Source organism: Bombyx mandarina, chromosome 17, assembly GCF_030267445.1.
Source record: "Bombyx mandarina strain Sakado chromosome 17, ASM3026744v2".
NCBI classification, from domain to species: Eukaryota; Metazoa; Arthropoda; class Insecta; order Lepidoptera; family Bombycidae; genus Bombyx; species Bombyx mandarina.
Genome location: NC_143223.1, coordinates 10,461,145 through 10,480,707, shown reverse-complemented (window position 1 = coordinate 10,480,707; position 19,563 = coordinate 10,461,145). Strand labels below are relative to the sequence as shown.

Below are 19,563 nucleotides of genomic sequence, written 5' to 3'. Positions count from 1 at the left end.
TAATTATGTACATCTAGCTTTAATTGATTCTAAGTTCAATTAAATAAAAATTACTAAACTATGTAAAAATGTGTAAAAATATTACATTCTGAACTAGCCTGTAAGATTTTACCACCAGATTCTTTCGCCCTGTAGTCTGTACTAGTGCCACGCCACTGATTTTGTCAAGAAACAGAAAAGAACGTAAAACAAACTATTCCCGAGGGGTAGGTATTCCCTACATTGTATTTGCGCATTAACTCAAGCGCGCCCACGGTTAAAGCTACTACAGCAAAAAACGTGAGCCGTTTACCGTTGCTTTCCATAGCTAAAATATTTGTCATACTAAATTAGTGTCAATCTCGTATCATTACATTTTTAGTGTCTTTATATTATTATGTAGATTAACGTCGCTGTTTTTAAATATATGTAAAGAGGCAGATAACATTTAAGAAAAAAAAATCACTAAAAAAAATGTTTAATTGGCCATGTAGGCAGAGGAGCTTACGACCCACCTGATGTGAGTGGTTACCATCGCCCATGGACTTCAGCAATGCCAGGGGCAGAACCAAGCCGCTGCCTACCGTTATACATATAAGAAAAATAAATTTATTTACTTATATATTTATAATTAACGAGTAAATAACAACTGCTTTTAACATAAATATTTATTGTATAAAGCGTTCATGTTTATTTGTTACATTTGAGTAAACGAATACATTTTATAAGCCATATTCGTAAATAATTGGTGCACCTTCATCAAGTCTTTAATTAACATAATATTTCACTTTAAAAATACCCTATTCCTTGATCGGTTTCATATAAAGTCACTTCGTCCTTTTTTAAATTAAGTTCCGGCCTGCAATCAAACATTCGAAAATTAAATTGAAATATCCAGTAAAAAAATTGCACGCGCAAAATGTCACTATGAAAATACTACATAGTATAAAACAAAGTCGCTTTCTCTGTCCCTATATCCCTATGTATGCTTAAATCTTTAAAACTACGCAACGGATTTTGATGCAATTTTTTTTTAATAGATAGAGTGATTGAAGAGGAAGGTTTATATGTATAATAACATCCATTAAATAGTGGAGAAATCAATAATAAATTACAGTTCCCGAAAAGAAGCGAGGGCGGGTCGCTCGTTATATAATAGAATTTGAAGCTATATCTATGGAATTATTATTTAATAATATTTTGTAACGACAAATAGATTTCATAAAGTTGACTTAGCAACTCATTCAATTACCCTAACTTAATATAGCTTCTTCTTACATACGTACGTACATAAGTACACACCCGGTTTTTTTATTATATACAATTATGATTAGAAAATGAAAATAGAATGTACTGAGATAGGGAGAGAGAGAAAGAGAGAGAGATATTAAATAATTTTACTTCCCGCAACACAAAGACAGACGACAAATACGGTTATTTGTCGTAATTTGTTGTAACGCAATTGTATTTGTTGTAAATTGCTGTTACGCAAGCTTCAAGTTATTTGAATATGAATAGCAAAAGCAAACGTACATCACATTTTAAAGCAGTTACAATAATTTTTTTATTAAATACTCACAGTATTATTTCCACAGTTTGTTGTTGAACTGTAACAATTTATAAAATATAACATAAACATTGATTCTGATTGAAACTACTTAGATCAGTGGCTTCTCTCGAATCAGGGGCAGTACATTTTTCTAAATGATATTATTATGTACCCTATTTTTTCTATACATATGAGAACGTGACACCTTTAGGCGTCAAAGCATAACAAACAAACAAACTCATTTTCGCATTCATTTTGAATGTCAATCACGGTTAAGGCCTACCGAACGGTATAATATACGCAGTCGCCCATGAACATAAGCGCGGTGCTTTTAGGTACCCCAAGCACCGGTCATTGTTCTCGTCAAACCCGTCGCTTCAGACGAAGGGCTCGACGAGTAAATTAACCCACAGACACACAGCCCACTGAGTTTCTCGCCGGATCTTCTCAGTGGGTCGCGTTTCCGATCCGGTGGTAGATTCTGCGAAGTACTGCTCTTGCTAGAGTCAGTGTTAGCATCACTCCGGTTTGAGCCCCGTGAGCTCATCTACTAGTTAAGGATACGCTAAAATAGCCTCTCAAGGCTATCAGCTTAGGTAGAGAAAAAAAACATCAGCAAACCAGGGCACAGACAAGCCGTTGCCTACTGCGTCTATTATTAAAAAAAAAAAAAAAAACTAACCCATTTGAGGCTGGTGTTGTATCAGGCCGGACACGTCCGAGAAGTACATTCCGTTGTTCGTATGTACAAACTGCTTGGGCGGTTCGATGTAGGCCCCTTGGACGAGGGAGGCGTCGTCGGAGCGCCACTTGGTGACGTCAGCGGGGTCGTCCTTCTGCATGCGCTCCCACTGCTTGTAGGCGGGCTCGCCGCCCACGTAGTCCCGCTTCGCGCGGTTGTGGCTGCGTATCTCGTGTTTGCGCAAATCCGACCTGTTAAAAATAATAAAGGTTGTCGGTGCACGGACAATGATGAACGCGTTTAGCCCACTGAGCTTCTCGCCGGATCTTCTCGGTGGATCGCGTTTCCGACGCGGTGGTAGATTCTGCAAAGCACGGCTCTTGCTAGGGTTCGTGTTAGCAACGTCGTCAGGTTTGAGCCCCGTGAGCTCACCTACTAGTTAAGGTTACGCTGATATGGTCTCTCTAGACCAGGGGTGGGCAAATATTTTGATAGTCGGGCCACATTGCAGATGAAAATTTGACCTCAGGTCAAAGATTTTTTTTTCTAATTTTAAGTATAGTTTTTGCTAAGGATGTCAATTAATGAATTTTAAAACAATCATTTTTTAATCAAAATATTTATTTATCAAGTATTTGAATAAAAAATTGAAAATAAAATTTGTAAAATTTTTTACGTTCTACTATATCGCAGGAGAAAATGGCGGTTTTAGATTAAGTTTTTTTTTTTATCGCTTACTTGGGTGGACCCGCTCACAGCCCACCTGGTGTTAAGTGGTTACTGGAGCCCATAGACATCCACAACGTAAATGCGCCACCCACCTTGTGATATAAGTTCTAAGGTCTCAAGTATAGTTACAACGGCTGCCCCACCCTTCAAACCGAAACGCATTACTGCTTCACGGCAGAAATAGGCAGGGTAGTGGTACGCGGACGCCGGCACAGTCGCGTCCCCGGACGCGCGTTAAGCTATTTTCAGACTACGCTATAATATAATAGCATATAGTACATATCTCATAGCACAACAATATCGCGCACCATATATTGTTATGGACACGTTCACAATGTACTGACTTTTTGGCGGGAAGGCGAGTAGTGAAGTTGTGTGATTTGTTTTTTTGGTCTATTTAGTGTTTCTTCGGGTTTAAATGTGTAATAACGGTGGTTTATTAAATGTTTAGTATCTGTGAGCACAAATTTGGGAAAATAAAACCAAGCCGCTGGACGTACCTTCTTGGGATCGTTCAAAAATCCATTGAAAAAGTTTCAGTAAATGACCACCATTTTACTGAGATTATATTTCATAACATATCATCTCTTTTCCTTTTATTCCATGTTTCATATTAATCAACTTCATTTCACTTCATATTATCATTTTAAAATTAGAATTTACCTAAAGGTCTTAATTACCAGGTCATAAAATCCTTTTAAAAAAATAATTACTCTGTACTGTATTATATATTGTTGGCTTACTATACGCTGCTATACTATATGGCGTAGTCTGAAAGCAATTTTAGCAGGTTTTAGGAAACAAAGCAGATTTCATTCTAATCCGTACCGGATAACCCACAACATCGACCCGACAACGAGATTTACATTAACGATCCTTTGAGTCGTCTATTATCAAAGGTGGCAATCTGTGCATTTGGACAAAAAAAAATTATTGATATTTCAATTATTGATATTTCAATATAATCGTCTCCTTCAAAGAATACGGTTCAAAACCTGCATTAAATAAAGGTTAACTTAACCTGTTATTTATCTAAGATGTCGTTCAGAAGAGTTTTGTGACTGCCAATGAAATACAAAGTCAATAATTCGTTTTTTTGATTTACCAATAATTATCTAAAAGTCACATTGCCGGCTTTGATAATAGTCGACTCCTTTGTAAAATTATCATAGTCTCACTTGTAACAGAAGTCCCTTCCGCACAGATTGCAAGGGTGCTTGATGTTGAGATGGGCCGCCTCGCGGTGTTGCCTAAGCGCGGAATTAGTACGGAAAGCTTTCTCGCACATTTTGCACTGAAACAATTTATATTATTATAATGTATGAAAATTTATATTGTTATGTATTATATTATTACTAGTGACCCCGCAGCAGTCGAGATTCGACAGTAATTAATTGAAATTATAAGTTTAAACATTATTATGGTTATAATGACAAACACTATTATATTTCGATAATATAATCACAGTACTCGCCAAAACTGCAATATTAATCTATTTTCAATTCGACAACAGACTTTAAACAATAACAAGTTTCCCAACTGACAATAAACAAAGAGTATATTTTTATATATGTGTTGTGTCAAATACATGGTAGTGTGTGTAATGTTTTATTTATTGATTTAAAGATTCTTTTATGCATTATTTAAAAAAAAATCAATGCTATAAGTGTGAGAAATTTCATACTCCTCCGTCCGCGCAATTTTCGTAAAAAGGGTTTTTTTTTATTGCCTAGATGTGTGGACGAGCTCACAGCCCTGGTGTTAAGTGGTTACTGGAACCCATAGACATCTACAACGCAAACGCGCCACACCCTGAGATATAAGTTCCAAGGTCTCAGCATAGTTACAACGGCTGCCCCACCCTTCAAACCGAAACGCATTACTGCTTCACGGCAGAAATAGGCGGGGCGGTGGCACCCACCCGTGCGGACTCTCAAGAGGTCCTACCACCAGTAATTACGCAAATTATAATTTTGCGGGTTTGATTTTTATTACACGATGTTATTCCTTCACCGTGGAAGTCAACCGTGAACAATTGTACAAAGGGGTACAAAGTTTTTGCTTCACGTATTAATATATAGATTATGTAGCGTACAACACTGGCGGCACATCAAGTCGTAATCGGGCGTTATCGGGAGCAATCGGAATTCCCGAATGCGCATGTATCACTAGACAGGTTTCGCGCGCAGATTTAAAGTTTAACATAAAATATCTTCATTTTCTCCGTTTCTTGTTAATAATATGATTACAAAAAAAAAATAAGTTGAAAATTTCCCACTAGAGATGTAGTGAGAAATTATTTTCCTTCGGGAAAACTCTGATCTGTATCGGAATACGATGACACCCGAACTGTCAATGAATGTATTTGATGCACACACGGATGCATACTATTTATTTATTGTCAAACTTTTTTTATTGCTTACAGTCTGTGGTCAAATTGAGAATAGATTAAATATTGTTTGTCTTTATGAATATTTGTCTAAAGTGTAGTCTTGGCGAAATCTGTGATTATAGAAGTATAATAGTCTTTGACAATTGTACAAACTTATAATTTCCATGAATTATAGTCGAATTACGACTACCGAGGGACCACTGATTATATTTAACACACAGACAAAGAGCAAACAAACTTTTCCATCACACGAATGTTTGCATGTGGGAACAGTCAGGGGCGTTACCTACACCACCGAGTCAGTCAAAAATTATTTGAATATACATTAATCAATCAAATGGGATTGTCTCTTAAAAGTGGTTCCAAATTATTTTTATGGACGCTAATTTGAAAAATTCCTATGTCAAAATTTAGTGTAAAATCTTTATAACGTCTTTCGATTTAACATTAAAAATCCTACAGCATACAAACTTTACTTTAATTTGATCAGTACATGTTGAAATACATGCTAATTAATGCTCCATGGGTACATAAAGCAGCTTTTGTCAGTCAAATTAAAAAAAACTCAATAAAATATCATTAGATTCACATTTTTCTGACCCCTTTGAAAATAGAACTAGAGGTCCCGCAGTAGTCGAAATTCGACTATAATTAATTGGAATTGTAAGTTAGTACACTATTATGATTGTATTTTATACTTCTATAATCGCAAATTTCACCAAGACTACACTATAAAAAATATTAACAAAGACAAACAATATTTAATCTCAATTTGACAACAGACGTCAAGAACAAAAGTTTGACAATAAATACCTAGTATGCATGCGTGTGTGCGTCAAATACATGGTATGTAGTGTGTGTGTAATGTTTTCTTTATTGATTTAATGTATCTTTTAATTCTTTTATGCATTATTTTAAAAAAATATTAGCATTGTGCACTTCTTCTCTATAAGTGTGGAAAATTTCATACTCCTCCGTCCGCTCAATTTTCGTAAAAAGGGATACAAAGTTTTTGTACGTATTAATATTAGACACAAAATTGGTTCGCAACAGAAAAAGGCAGAATGGTATTATATTATGAAATGTACAACGAACCTTATACTGCTTTTCTTGATGTGTTAATTTATGTTTGTTGAGATTCGAAGGATTTACGAAAGTAGCGCTGCACTGTGAACACTTGTAAGGTTTCTCGCCGGTGTGGGTGCGCATATGCAGCACCAGATAATACTTGTATTTGCATTTGTACGGACACAAATCACAGAAGAAATTGAATGTGTTTGTGTGGATCATCCTGGAACAAAATATGTCAATTTGAAAAATAATAATTTTATTTTCATAGACGGCTAAATGTATTCACGAACTGTGTAATGATTATGGGCGCACATCTAACTGATGATTTGCAAGCCAAGTAAATTGTGCCTTAGAAATAAGGTGACACCCTACAAAACTTGCATACGTCCGGTCATGACCTATGCAAGTGTAGTGTTCGCTCACGCGGCCCGCGCTAACTTGAAACCCCTTCAAATGATACAATCGCGTCTTTGCAGGATAGCTAGGGCCTCGTGGTACATCCGAAAAGTGAACCTCCACGACGATATGGACCTAGAGTAATCCATCAGGTAATATGTACAGTGGGCATCAGTGCGCCTTGTCGAGAAAACGGCACGACACGAGAACCCTCTGATCATGGCCGCCGGTAACTACATTCCCGATCCTGCGGACCGAACGGTAAACAGTCTACATCACCCTAAACACGTCATTTCGGATCCTCCCGATCCAATAACGGTGCTTTTAGGTACCCCAAGCAGCGGTCATCGTTCTCGTCGAACCCGTCGCTTGCGACTAAGGGCTCGGCGCGTAAATTAACCCACAGACACAGCCCACTGAGTTTCTTTCAGATCTTCTCAGTGGGTCCAGTTCCCGATCCGGTGGTAGATTTTGCGAAGCACTGTTCTTCTAGGGTTAATTTTAGCAACGTCAGGTTTGAGCTCTATGAGCTCACCTACTAGTTATAGTTACGCTGAAATGGTCCCTCAAGACCATCAGCTTAGGTAGGAAAAAAGGGCGCATTTTTTTTTTATATCTTATGGGTGGACGAGCTCACGGCCCACCTGGATACCGGAAGCCATACACGAATAACCTAAACGCCGCCACCCACCTTGAGACATGGCTTCTAATGTCACGACTTTTTACAGTACAACTCTCGTACTCTGTTACGATTTCACGATCAAAGCACGGAACCATACCGATTTTGTCGAAATTCGGTAAATTTGCCGGTTTGCAATTTAATGTACTAACATTTCTAATAATTGTCAGGTAGCTTATGAACTAGAGAGCGACGACAGAAAACAATCTTCACTCTGGACTAAAGCTTTTTTCTAAACTATAAGGTTATTGCAGAAAAGAAGCCGAAATTCCCTTACGTTCTAGTATTATAATTGGTGCTCTTTAAATCAGAATGCTTATATGAATGAGTAATGTGTCCTCTAACATTGAGGTGATTCTTATTTTTTAGGTATTTCATACACAGTTAATATATAAATGTATATAATAATAATACTCACATGTGATTTTTGAGTCTTGCTAATATTGAAAACTCTTTGTTGCAAGTTGGACACTTATGAGGCACCGTCTGTTTGTGTATCTGACGCATGTGATGCGATATACTGAGGACAAGCTGGCCACACACGTCACATGCACGCCTCATACACTGTCTCTCGCGACGATGAACCATCAATTTTTCCTATTTCAAAATATTTCGTTAACAAAAGAATAAGTTCATTTTAGCTTCAGTATACAGAACAAAGTACATACTCAATTATAATACAATTATTTATTTTTTGTTTGACAACATTAACAATATTTATAAATAAATTATGAGATAAACCTTTCCGTAATTATTTTTGGCTAATTTAACATTTTATTAGCAATTTATAAACAAAAAACTTTTTTTTTAAAGGGGAGTTTCCAACAGATTGCTTTAAAATTCATGACTTACTTTTGTAGAGAAAACAACATCACAGGGGGAACATTTGAATTGTTTGACTTTGGGCATTTTTTTGTTTATTGATTTTTCCCTCTTCATACGAAGCTTCTCTTTTTCCTGTGCAATCTTCAGCTGTTTAGTTTTCATCTTATGTAAAATTAATTGAAAATCATTCTTGGAATACGGATATGAATAGAAAGCTGGGTTACCTGAAAGAAAATGTGTTTGTTATGAGAAAATTTCTAGGGTCGGCAGACTAAAGCACATAAGTAAAAATTTTCAATTAATTTTTTATTACATCATCGGTTTACATTTTGCTCAACACACAATCTGACTAAAGCACATAAATCAAGCTCAAGTATTTCATGGCGTATTCAAGCGGCGTTCTGTATCAACCTTATCAAATCCTAATATAATCAAACGAACTAAAAAACATAACTGGACTTATGTTCTAAGGAACACCATAAGTACAAAGTTATTAACGTAAGAAGTCTGACTTATGTTATAAAGAACATCAAAATGTAACATTTCTTTAGAGAAAGTGGTTACTTAAAAATATTTATAACGTAAACAATACTTCGGTAAGTGGTTTTAATTTACTAATGTTGTCGATTGGGCACAGTTTGTTGGTTAGTTGTGTGTGAGTGCTTAAGTATTTTAATTGTTTAAGATGAATATTCAAAGAGGCAAGAAATTAGTTGAAATGGCGTTATCCACTCATCTGGAAAGCAATGAAGGTATATTTTCACATATCTTCAAAATTGTGATTTGCAAATTACGTAATTATATCAATATTATATCATTATAAATAGATAATTATCTTGTCCTTTTTTAGAAAATGTAAATCAACAGTCGATTTTGAACACAGAGAACCTAGTAGTAGACGATCCTATACCGTCAACATCATCAAATCAAGTCAGTAGTTTAACATACTATTCTGTACTTGACTTCTCTAGTGATGATTCTGTACGAGATCCATGTTATGAATTACCGAGACTTCCAATCACATCAAGTTCAAGTACTTGTGATGAAATTTCAATGAATCCCTAATGTGTCTCCAAAAAAGAGTATACATACTATAAAAAGAGAAAAAATAAATAAAACGTAACATAGGACAGGCATACAAAACTTTAAAAGGAAAATGTATATCAGATCGCACTATGAAAAAAAATATATTTGAGAAAAAACAAAAAAAAAACCCGCTGAGTTTGTTTCGCAGGTTCTTCTCAGGACTGTGGCTTTTTTTGGAACCGGTGGTAGAGATAACATTGTTATTTATATTTTGACATTCAACAAGTGTGTTATACTGACATCTAAGTTGAAATAAATGATTTTGAATTTGAAAGAGTTACCTGTTTGCAGAATGAAATGTAAAGAACCTATACCATTAACTGATAGGCATGCCATATTTACAGAATATTGGCAAATGGGGTCATATGCAAAAGATCTGGATACTTGGCGCCATTAATGGAAATTCAAGATAAATCTAAGCTAAGAATACGAGCTATTGAACCTGAAAAGCAAAAGCTTAGAATGAAGACATAAAAATACTTTTTTACTGTGCATGGTAAATGTGAACCTGTCTGCCGAGGATGTTTAATGAAACCGTTAGATGAAAGTGACAATTTTATAAAGACAATTGCTATGAAAAGGAGATCATCCATAGGGGGGTCTCAAACTGATGATATAATTAATATCTATACAGCCATTACCCATATCCATCGAGAAAAAAAATGATTTAATTTCGCTGCTCCCTTTAATACTAGATATTTTCCATGAATTTTACATAAGTCTTCCCACGTTGGAAACTTTACGAAATACTGATCCAGATATTTTAGAACTCGATGAAGAAGAAGAATTTTAATTAAACATTGAGTTGTTATTTATATTTATGACTTATATTATTATAATATATATCTTAATTGTTGATCTTTTTCACTTAACTCATACTATTATTGTGTTCCTTATAACTTAAGTCATCTAATTATTAAATAATCACATTTACTTTAAAATATTTAATTTTAATAATAAGTTAGTGTTATAGACTTATAAAATTCAAATAAACATTATTAAGTTTGTTAATGTATAAGATTCTAAATAGTTTTTTTTAATTCCTGTAAAGTAGAGTTTTTTGACTTATGTGCTTTAGTCTGCTGACCCTAGATTTTATCTCCATGTTTTTATTTTTTTATTCTAATATTAATTTGTAATTTGTATTTTAGTAGTGTGGCAGTGGCATTTTTTTAATATTTATTCCTCCCTTTTGAAGTTCAAAATGAGCAATTTGAATATACAAACAAATAAGCAAGTATTATTTATTTTAGTATATAAATTTTTTGGATGGGTTTATGTTTATATATTTAATTAATATAATTTATAACTAATAAAGATTTGATACTTACCCATGGGGTTCAATAATTTCCTAAATTTTTTATCAGCTGTTTCACAGTTAGTTTTGAAATTTAAGGCAACTTTCAACATATCTAAGCATTCAGTACATATATACTTAGGCAAAGAATCATCTAAATCAATCTGAAAGTCAAAAAATATTAGAGATAATAATAATCATAAACATAGTTCTATATTTATAATTTATAAATTTTATTCTTAATATTTATAACATGATAAAATTTATATTTCATCTGTCATCAACTTGTGTTTAAAACAAAAATTCAAAAATAGAATTTGTTTTTAAAAATCTAAAAATAAAGGATTTACACTTACCGTTATATTGGCAATGCTCCGAATGGCACTAATAATATCATAACTGTTTAACTTTTCAGTTAATGGAGTACAACCGTTTCTTGCACATACCCTGCATATCATTTCTTTTGATAATTGTAGAGATTTTTTCCTGGAACATAAGAATTTATATGCTATTTCATACGCATGCCAATTACAGACATAATATGTTAATGTTTTTCGATGTAATTATTTGCTTTAGTATTTATATGCTATTTCATACGCATGCCAATTACATACATATGTTTGTGTTTTTCTATGTAAATAAATAAGCTGGTCGAAAATTGGTACACAGTTTTTGTATTTAATATCATCGTTCAATTTGTGGTGTAAGCTAGTTCGTAAATAAAATTAATAAGGTTTGCCAAAATTGAAATTCATAAACAAAACAAATGATATTGAAGTATTGTGTTTACATAAAGAAAGGTTTTTTAAGTAATAGTTGTTGAAGATATTTAACTAAAATATTTATTTCAAGTGTTTTAACTTTGTTGTTGCAAAATACCCGTCAAACTGCTGCCATAGATCACTACTGCTGCTGCTTCTCTCTTCTTCGCCAAATGAATAAGGTTGATATGATTCCTTATTAAATTTTGATAACATTGACTTCGTAATGTAAAACGCCATTATAGATAATTCTGCAGCATTAACACAAAAATTCAACACAAGAATTTATAACAAATTATACATTGGAATACATAATTATTTTTTATTTCCAATGCACTAAGTAAGTCCAGTTTTTAGTTAAGTTTTGATTAACTGATTTTTTAATTTTATGGCCTGGTAACCAGACTATTGAACCATTTTGATTGCTTTTTTATTATTTTATGCCTTGGTAACGAGATTGTTAAGCCATTAGTCTGTGGCGTCATCCATACAGCGGCAGACATGCAAAAAAAAATTGTACGGTGTAATGTGAATAAACAAACGTAAAAAGCTCGACTCGTACGACGGCCGGTCACGTCACCTCCCGCCCGCCAGTCCGCACCACGCTTTCGCTTGCGACGCACTGCTTTAATATTGTAAACAATTGTTCTACCGCCAGTAAATATTTTTCCTTTTGAACTTATAATTAATTATCCACTTCTTCTTTCTGCTTTCCTGTGCTTGTGCTTCTTACCAAATACAAACTATTAAACTGTTGGAGTGTTTAATTTGGGATATATTCTGGAACACGCCGGGACAACCCCGTATCTCCCACTACACCGACCACCACAAGTCAATAAAACAGCAAAATGTGATATCAGTTCTTCCAAAAAATCCACTGATGGCTTAATAAATTACAAACAAGTTATGTCTTTACTCAACTCCACTCCACTAAATATCTATTTTAAAAAAGTCAATCCAATCCCATTTCATTTCAGTTTCCACATGAGACAAGGCTTCGTCCATTTGTTCCCAAAGATTAAGCTATGTGAGTTTTCGTTCCGTTTGTCTATTCAGTTAACGAAACAATCAACAAACAAACTTTCACTGTCAATCTAACTGTAGGTAGGTAGATAAATATTACCCTTACCCACAGTAAGACATTCATATTTTCATTTAATACCTTCCGTGATGACTTCTATTCTTCTCATTAAATCAATGCTGCTGGCAGAGGCTTTACAGAACAAAAAGAAAAAGAAAATACGAAAGTTACGGAAAAGGTAAATTAAATACATTGCTGAAAGATTTAACAATTTGAGTAAATACTTAATCAATACAAAATAAAAATAAAATACTTAAACGACCGCTATTTAGCAGTAGTTTTTCAATCACTTATATTACAAACTTAAAAAACAACGTTCATCAGCCAAAAGACATTTATTACTACATTTAGGCCTACCATAACATTCACACTAAGTATAAAAAACCTATATTTTGAATAATCTTGATGTATACTGCTCATAAATTTAGATTGAATTATTCTAATTTTCAGAAGAAATTTGGAGAAAACGACAATAATTATGTGCAGAATATGCAACGAGGAAAAAGGAGAGATTCCTATATTTGACAATCTTGTACATCAGAATATTCCGGAGGAGATAAAACATTTTTCTGGAGTCACTGTTAGTAAACTGTAATATATAATTATAACTCGCCCTCCCGACGCTACTGCTAGTATCTCTTCACAAATTAGGTGTGGTAACTCTATTCCCACAATTAAAATCAAGACCTATGCAAGTGCAGTGTTTGCTCACGCGGCCCGTACACACGTTAACTCTCTACAGGTCATCCAATCCCGTTTCTGTAGGATCGCCGGAGGAGCGCCGTGGTATGGGAGGAATGTAAATCTTCACAACGACCTAAATGTAGTATCAATACGCAAGTATCTTAAGAAAGCGTCAGAATGCTACTTCGACAAAGCGGCGCTTCACAAAAACCCTCTTATTGTGACCGACGCTAATTACTTATCCATCGCGATCCCGTCGCCCTAAACATGTCTTGTCTGATCCCCCAGATTCACTCTCGATGCTTAAAGTTCATCGAGCGAACGAACCAATAGACGCTGCGTTTGTCGCCGGATCCTCTCAGTAGGTCGCGATTCCAATCCGGTGGTAGATTCTGTGAAGCACTGCTAGGGCTAGTATTAGCTAATTCTCTCAGGTTGAGCCCTTGAGCTCACCTACCTGTCCGGGCGTAGTTAGAATAGCCTCTTAGGTTACCAGCAAATAGGTAGGGAAAATACAAACTAAAAGACTTCGAGAGTGTAAGTTAATCTTCTCAAAACTGTAAAGGTGTTACTGTCCCACCATAAAATAAGCAAAAATTTGCATAGATACTTGTTATTGCAAATTTTATATTTCACAAAGATATGGCTTAAGAAAGCAAGCTCTAGAATATTTTAAAATTTTATTAAAATATAATCATCACAGAAATATTGTTTTCATAATACAAAAGGACCAAATTAAAGCAAAAGAACAGCGAAATCCGAGAGTTTAAAAATACTATGAACCGTGTCATTAATAATGCATAAAAATATATTATTATATTATATATATACATCACATAAATTGTTATTGCATAATAGAAAAGGTAATTAATTATATTCTTTGCTTGACTTTAAAATATTTTCAGATATCCAAAACAGACAATTTGTCTAAAAAAATGTGTCAAAGCTGTCTTGATTTATTGAATGGTTGTATAATGTTTAGAGAAATATGTCAGAAAAACAATGAAATGTTACTGGAGGTTTCCATTAAAACAGGTAGAATTATTGTTTCATTATATTTTAACATTAACTCTACATAACATTACACAAATGAGCTACACAAACTGGACCAAAAATAGGTTGCTATTGAGGTTAGCGGGAATCTGCTGGTTGCAGGCAGCACAGGTCATTGTGGCAAGGCTGAGGAGAGGCTATGTCTAGCAGTGGTCGTCTATAGGCTGGAAGATAAAAAAATAATCTTTATTGCTTTGTTGGGTGGACGAGCGCACAGCCCACCTGATGTTAAGTGGTTACTGGAGCCCATAGACATCTACGGCGTAAATGCGCCACCCACCTTGAGATATAAGTTCTAGGGTCTCAAGTACAACAGCTGCCCCATCCTTCAAACCGAAACGCATGACTGCATCACGGCAGAAATAGGAGGTGTGGTTGTACCAACCCGTGCGGACTCACTCTTGGTCCTACCACCAGTAATTACGCAAATTATAATTTTCCGGGTTTGATTTTTATTACACGATGCTATTCCTTCACCGTGGAAGTCAATCGTGAACATTTGTAGATAAATAGAATGGGTTACGAAAATAGCTTAAAGAAATAATAAATTCAATAAATAAATTCCAAAAGCAAGAACGGATAGGATTTGGTTTGGATACATTTATTTAATTTCCATTAGTATTTTTAAGGTCTAATGTTAACACATGCAAAGGTTCTTTCTAACTGACAACGTTTAAAAGTGACACCATTGAGGTGGGACTTGAGTTTGTGTAAGGTAGATATATGAACAAGTTATTGTTTCTTTAAAAAAAAATTATTCTCTAGAATGTGATGTGGACTACAACAGAAACGAAGACAGTGACAAGCCCCAAAAAGAAATCGATTACTCTTATAAAGTACAATCACCAGACTTTTCAGATGATAACTCAGAAAGTTTAAACTGTTCAATATGTAATAAACAATTTTGTGATGCAGTAAGTAAACAGTTGTTAAGACAACTAATATTATATTATCACAGTATAATAAAATTAAAGTCTAACCAAAATAGTTCCAGTAGACGCACTTTGAAAAGGCGGCACGACATGAGAACCCTCTTGTCGTGGCCCCTGGAAACTACATACCCGATCCTGTAGACCGAATGGTAAACAGTCGACGTCGCCCAAAGCACGTCATTACGGATCCTCCTGATCCATTAACGGTGCTTTTAGGCACCACAAGCACCGGTCACCGTCCTCGTCGAACCCGGCGCTTGCGACGAAGGGCTCGACGAGCGAATTAACACATAGACACAGCCCACTCTTTTCTTCTCAGTGGGTCGCGTTTCCGATCCGATGGTGAATTCTGCGAAGCACTGCTCTTGCTAGGGCCAGTGTTAGCACCACTCCGGTTTGAGCCCCGTGAACTCACCTACACACGTTAGGGTGAAGCTGAAATAGCCTCTCAAGGCTATCAGCATAGGAAGGGAAAAAAATCTAGTAGAAGTAGATCAATTTATATTGTAATTGAAATTTTGTAGTTTAATTGTTTATTTTATATTTTAGACATCATACGAGACTCATCTGATGAAATGTAGCTTAGAAGAAAGTTCCTCAATTCCTAAGCCACCTAAAAAAACACAAAAAGAAGCTAACCAGAAAAAGATATTTTTATGTGACATATGTGGTAAAACAGCAGTTTCTAAGGCAAGCCTCTTAACACATATGTATGTATGTGCTTTCTTAACGCAACTTTATTGTAATATGCTTAATTTTATTACTGGTATGTTAACCCTAGTTAAGGTAAATACAAAAGTTTCACTTAATTATACATCTATATATATAAAAATGAATTGCTGTTCGTTAGTCTCGCTAAAACTCGAGAACGGCTAGACCGATTTGGCTAATTTTGGTCTTGAATTATTTGTGGAAGTACAGAGAAGGTTTAAAAGTGAAATAAATATGAAAATGCTCGGAAATAAATAAAAATGACAATTTTGTTTTCCCTTTGATGTGTCCTCCGTCGGACGGATTTCTTTTGTTTGTTTTAAATTTATTTTATACAAAAGTTTAGGTCTTCTATTTCTCGATTGAGGCATTACGAAGTAATTATATAAAATAAAAATAAAGAATTAACGCAAATGAAGATTTTATGATACCAAGAAATCATGTAACATCCACACATACCAGTCTAGAATAGTAATTAAAATGTTGACAAATAATGTATTAAATTTTAGGTGCACACACGAAAACGTGTTTCCTTATAAATGCGACGTATGCCCATACAAAGGTAGAACTGTGGACTTGTTGAGGGTACATAAAAGATCTCACTTACGTGAGAAACCTTTCAAATGTTCGTTATGCCCTAAAGGTACAACGACCTCGAGCAACCTTGCTAAACACATGCGACATGTCCACAGCACAGCAAGGCCACATAAGGTACACCCTTATCTATACTAATATTATAAAGCGCAAGAGTTTGTTTGTTTGAACGCGCTAATCTTAGGAACTACTGGTCTGATTTGAAAAATTCTTTCATTGTTAGATAGCCCATTTATGTAGGAAGGCTATAGGCTATATAACATCACGGCAAGAGCATTACAAGTGGAGCACCAATAAAGAATGTTTCAAAATAGGGGTTTAAATAGCTCCATAACATTCTATAATTAAAAAATATTTTCACTTTCTACGTAAATAAAGTGGGGGGTAAAATTTAGCATTGTGCCAAAGTAATTATTCCACGTGAACGGAGTCGCTGGCAAAAGCTATTTCATATATAATTATTTCTCAAAACTAACTTGAAAGGATGAAGAGAATGTAATAAATATTTTCATAATAGAACATTCTAATAGTCAAATGTCTAATGTATATTTAATTATTATTTCAGTGTAACTACTGCGATAAGGCGTTTACCTATCAACATGATATGAAAAGGCACATCAAAGACATACATCTGAGACAGGGAACGGTTGAATGTAACGTATGCCATAAGAAATTCAATACAAAGTGAGTAAATACATACTGCATTGATTGTGTAAATAATATTTGCATAATATGGTTTAGTTGTTGTTGCGTTGTGGTGAATGAGAGTGGACTGTATTTATTAGTTTTGATATCTTTATTAGTTTATAAGTGACAAACTAAAGATATATGAATATATGAAATATGAAATCGGTGTGTCGCCCTTGGCGGCTGGAATTGAAAAGGGGAAAAGTGTCAGCGGACGTCGCTCATTGACACTTTTGAAGCCCACTGAGTTTCTCGCCGGATCTTCTCAGTGGGTCGTGTTTCCGATCCAGTGGTAGATTCTGCGAAGCGGCTCTTGCTAGAATTCGTATAAGCAACGTCATCAGGTTTGAGTCCCGTGAGCTCACCTACTAGTTAAGGCGACGCTGATATAGCCTCTCAAGGCTATCAAGCTTAGGTAGGAAAAAAAAAGACACTGACGTTCCGAATTCAAACAGTTGTAAATAATAGGCTATTTATTGAGTCTTCCTGGATACGGAAAGCCTGCCCACCGGCGGCGGTCGTGGTGTCGACGTGGTCTGTCGTCCGGTGGGGAGGGATCCGCTCCACGCAATACTTGTCGCCTTGCTCTCAGCCTGCCTTAAATGAGTTCTGCATCACTCGAGGACTGGAGTCGTAGCCACGCTTAAAACTAATTTTGCGGCGTAATCTCGCATTTATTATTTCTGACGCTTCGTCGCCGTTCATTTTTTTTTTCATTGCTTTGTTGGGTTAACGACCTCACGGCCCGTATGATGTTAAGTTCTCATCGGAGCCTATAGACATCAAACACGTCAAAATCGGCGCCCATCTTGAGACATGAGTTTCAAGTCTCAGTTTTTAGTGTGTACTCCACTCTTCAAACCGAAACGCATTAGTGCTTCACGCAATCACGTTACGTCACGTTATCACAGTTAGCAAGCACGGTTCAATTTCGTGGTCATGGAAGACTAAATAATTATTCCTTATCTATTCATTTTTTTCCTACCTAAGCTGATAGCCTTGAGAGGCTATATCAGCGTCGCCTTAACTAGTAGGTGAGCCCACGGGGCTCAAACCTGATGACGTTGCTAACACGAACCCTAGCAAGAGCCGCTTCGCAGAATCTACCACCGGATCGGAAACGCGACCCACTGAGAAGATCCGGCGAGAAACTCGGTGGGCTGTGTCTGAGGGTTAATTTACTCGTCGAGCCCTTCGTCGCAAGCGACGGGTTCAACAAGAACAATGACCGGTCCTTATCAAAATACTGTGCTAACCATGGTGTAATTTCCTGAAAAAATACTTAGTGATCGTATATACCTAACTTAAATTTAAATAACAACAATATGGTTCTGCTGTCACTATAAACACATATTTCTTTACATAGTTTCACTGCTACTAACTTCAAGATATTAAAACTATACTACTGTTTTTTTATTTCCAGAAAGATTTTGCAAGGGCACAAATGGAAAATACACAAGATCAAAGGAGAACGTCAAGGACGTCTACCGTCATACTTACAGTGTCAAATAGGAGGACAAATCGAGAATGAGAATGAAAATGACGATATTAACAACTGTGACCCGAATAGCTCTCATCTGATAGAACTTAGATCACTGGATTTTAAGATGGATTAAATTTTACATTAAACAAACATTATAATAACTGTAGCAAAGCTTTACCTAGTAAAGGGCAGACTTGGCTTTAGACTTCAATAAGTTTGTTTGCAAAGTCCATTAGAACAAATAGGTTTATTACCTACCTAAAGAGTTCGACGTTAATTAATTACCAACACTATTGAAATAAACTTAACATTCGATACAGTGTATATGACTGATGTAGTATTTATTTAAATTTTAAACCAATAAGTATACTGCAGAATGGAATAAATTCACATTTGTAAATGTACTTAACATGTTTAGTAAAAAAACTTAAAATCAGCCAATAAATTCATAAAATAAATGTTATGTGTTTGAACTTTTAGGGCGATTGAATTTTTTTGTCCCTTTCCTGCAAAGCGGTTGATACATTAATGTATTAAATTTTTTTATTAATTGTCACTGCAGGCAGATGCGTATTAGTTTTCGCCATCGCTCAGGGGCATAACAAAGCTGCTAGGTAGATACCTAATACTGACTTGAATCACGCGAGCTTTATCGTGTCGATGGATTTAATTTTCCCACAGCATATTGTATTATGTTCACAGTTGAGTTGTAGCATTTTTATAAGAAACTAGCTGTACCCTTATTATTTCTCACCCCCACAAAGATTCTCATCATTAACGCCCCCGCAACTGGTGTAGGGAGTTCAACACTCATATAAATATTAGCCTATCCATTAAGTACATGTATTTTCTACATGGATACCAAGTTTCAAGTCAATCGGATGCACGGTTC

General features: G+C 35.3%; 2 protein-coding genes and 1 long non-coding RNA gene across 3 annotated transcripts; 1 reads left to right on the top strand and 2 right to left on the bottom strand.

The window, feature by feature from the left end:
- Positions 1-632: 632 nt before the first annotated feature.
- On the bottom strand, positions 633-11,969 carry LOC114240632 (uncharacterized). The gene is made up of 10 exons (XM_028171254.2): positions 11,565-11,969; positions 11,042-11,171; positions 10,720-10,849; positions 8,330-8,526; positions 7,896-8,074; positions 6,427-6,622; positions 4,118-4,233; positions 2,211-2,461; positions 1,559-1,586; positions 633-838 (listed from the first exon to the last, which is right to left on the bottom strand). Exons 1-10 carry the CDS (start codon positions 11,684-11,686, stop codon positions 769-771), a joined length of 1,419 nt encoding a protein of 472 aa, XP_028027055.2. The 5' UTR covers positions 11,687-11,969; the 3' UTR covers positions 633-768.
- LOC114240713 (uncharacterized) lies at positions 11,954-19,129 on the top strand. The gene is made up of 8 exons (XM_028171366.2): positions 11,954-12,705; positions 12,978-13,107; positions 14,117-14,246; positions 15,030-15,178; positions 15,746-15,906; positions 16,417-16,618; positions 17,067-17,185; positions 18,612-19,129. Exons 1-8 carry the CDS (start codon positions 12,617-12,619, stop codon positions 18,802-18,804), a joined length of 1,173 nt encoding a protein of 390 aa, XP_028027167.2. The 5' UTR covers positions 11,954-12,616; the 3' UTR covers positions 18,805-19,129.
- LOC149501150 (uncharacterized) lies at positions 12,850-15,546 on the bottom strand. The gene is made up of 2 exons (XR_016324501.1): positions 15,326-15,546; positions 12,850-14,428 (listed from the first exon to the last, which is right to left on the bottom strand). It is a non-coding gene; the product is annotated as an uncharacterized LOC149501150 (long non-coding RNA).
- Positions 19,130-19,563: the final 434 nt, after the last annotated feature.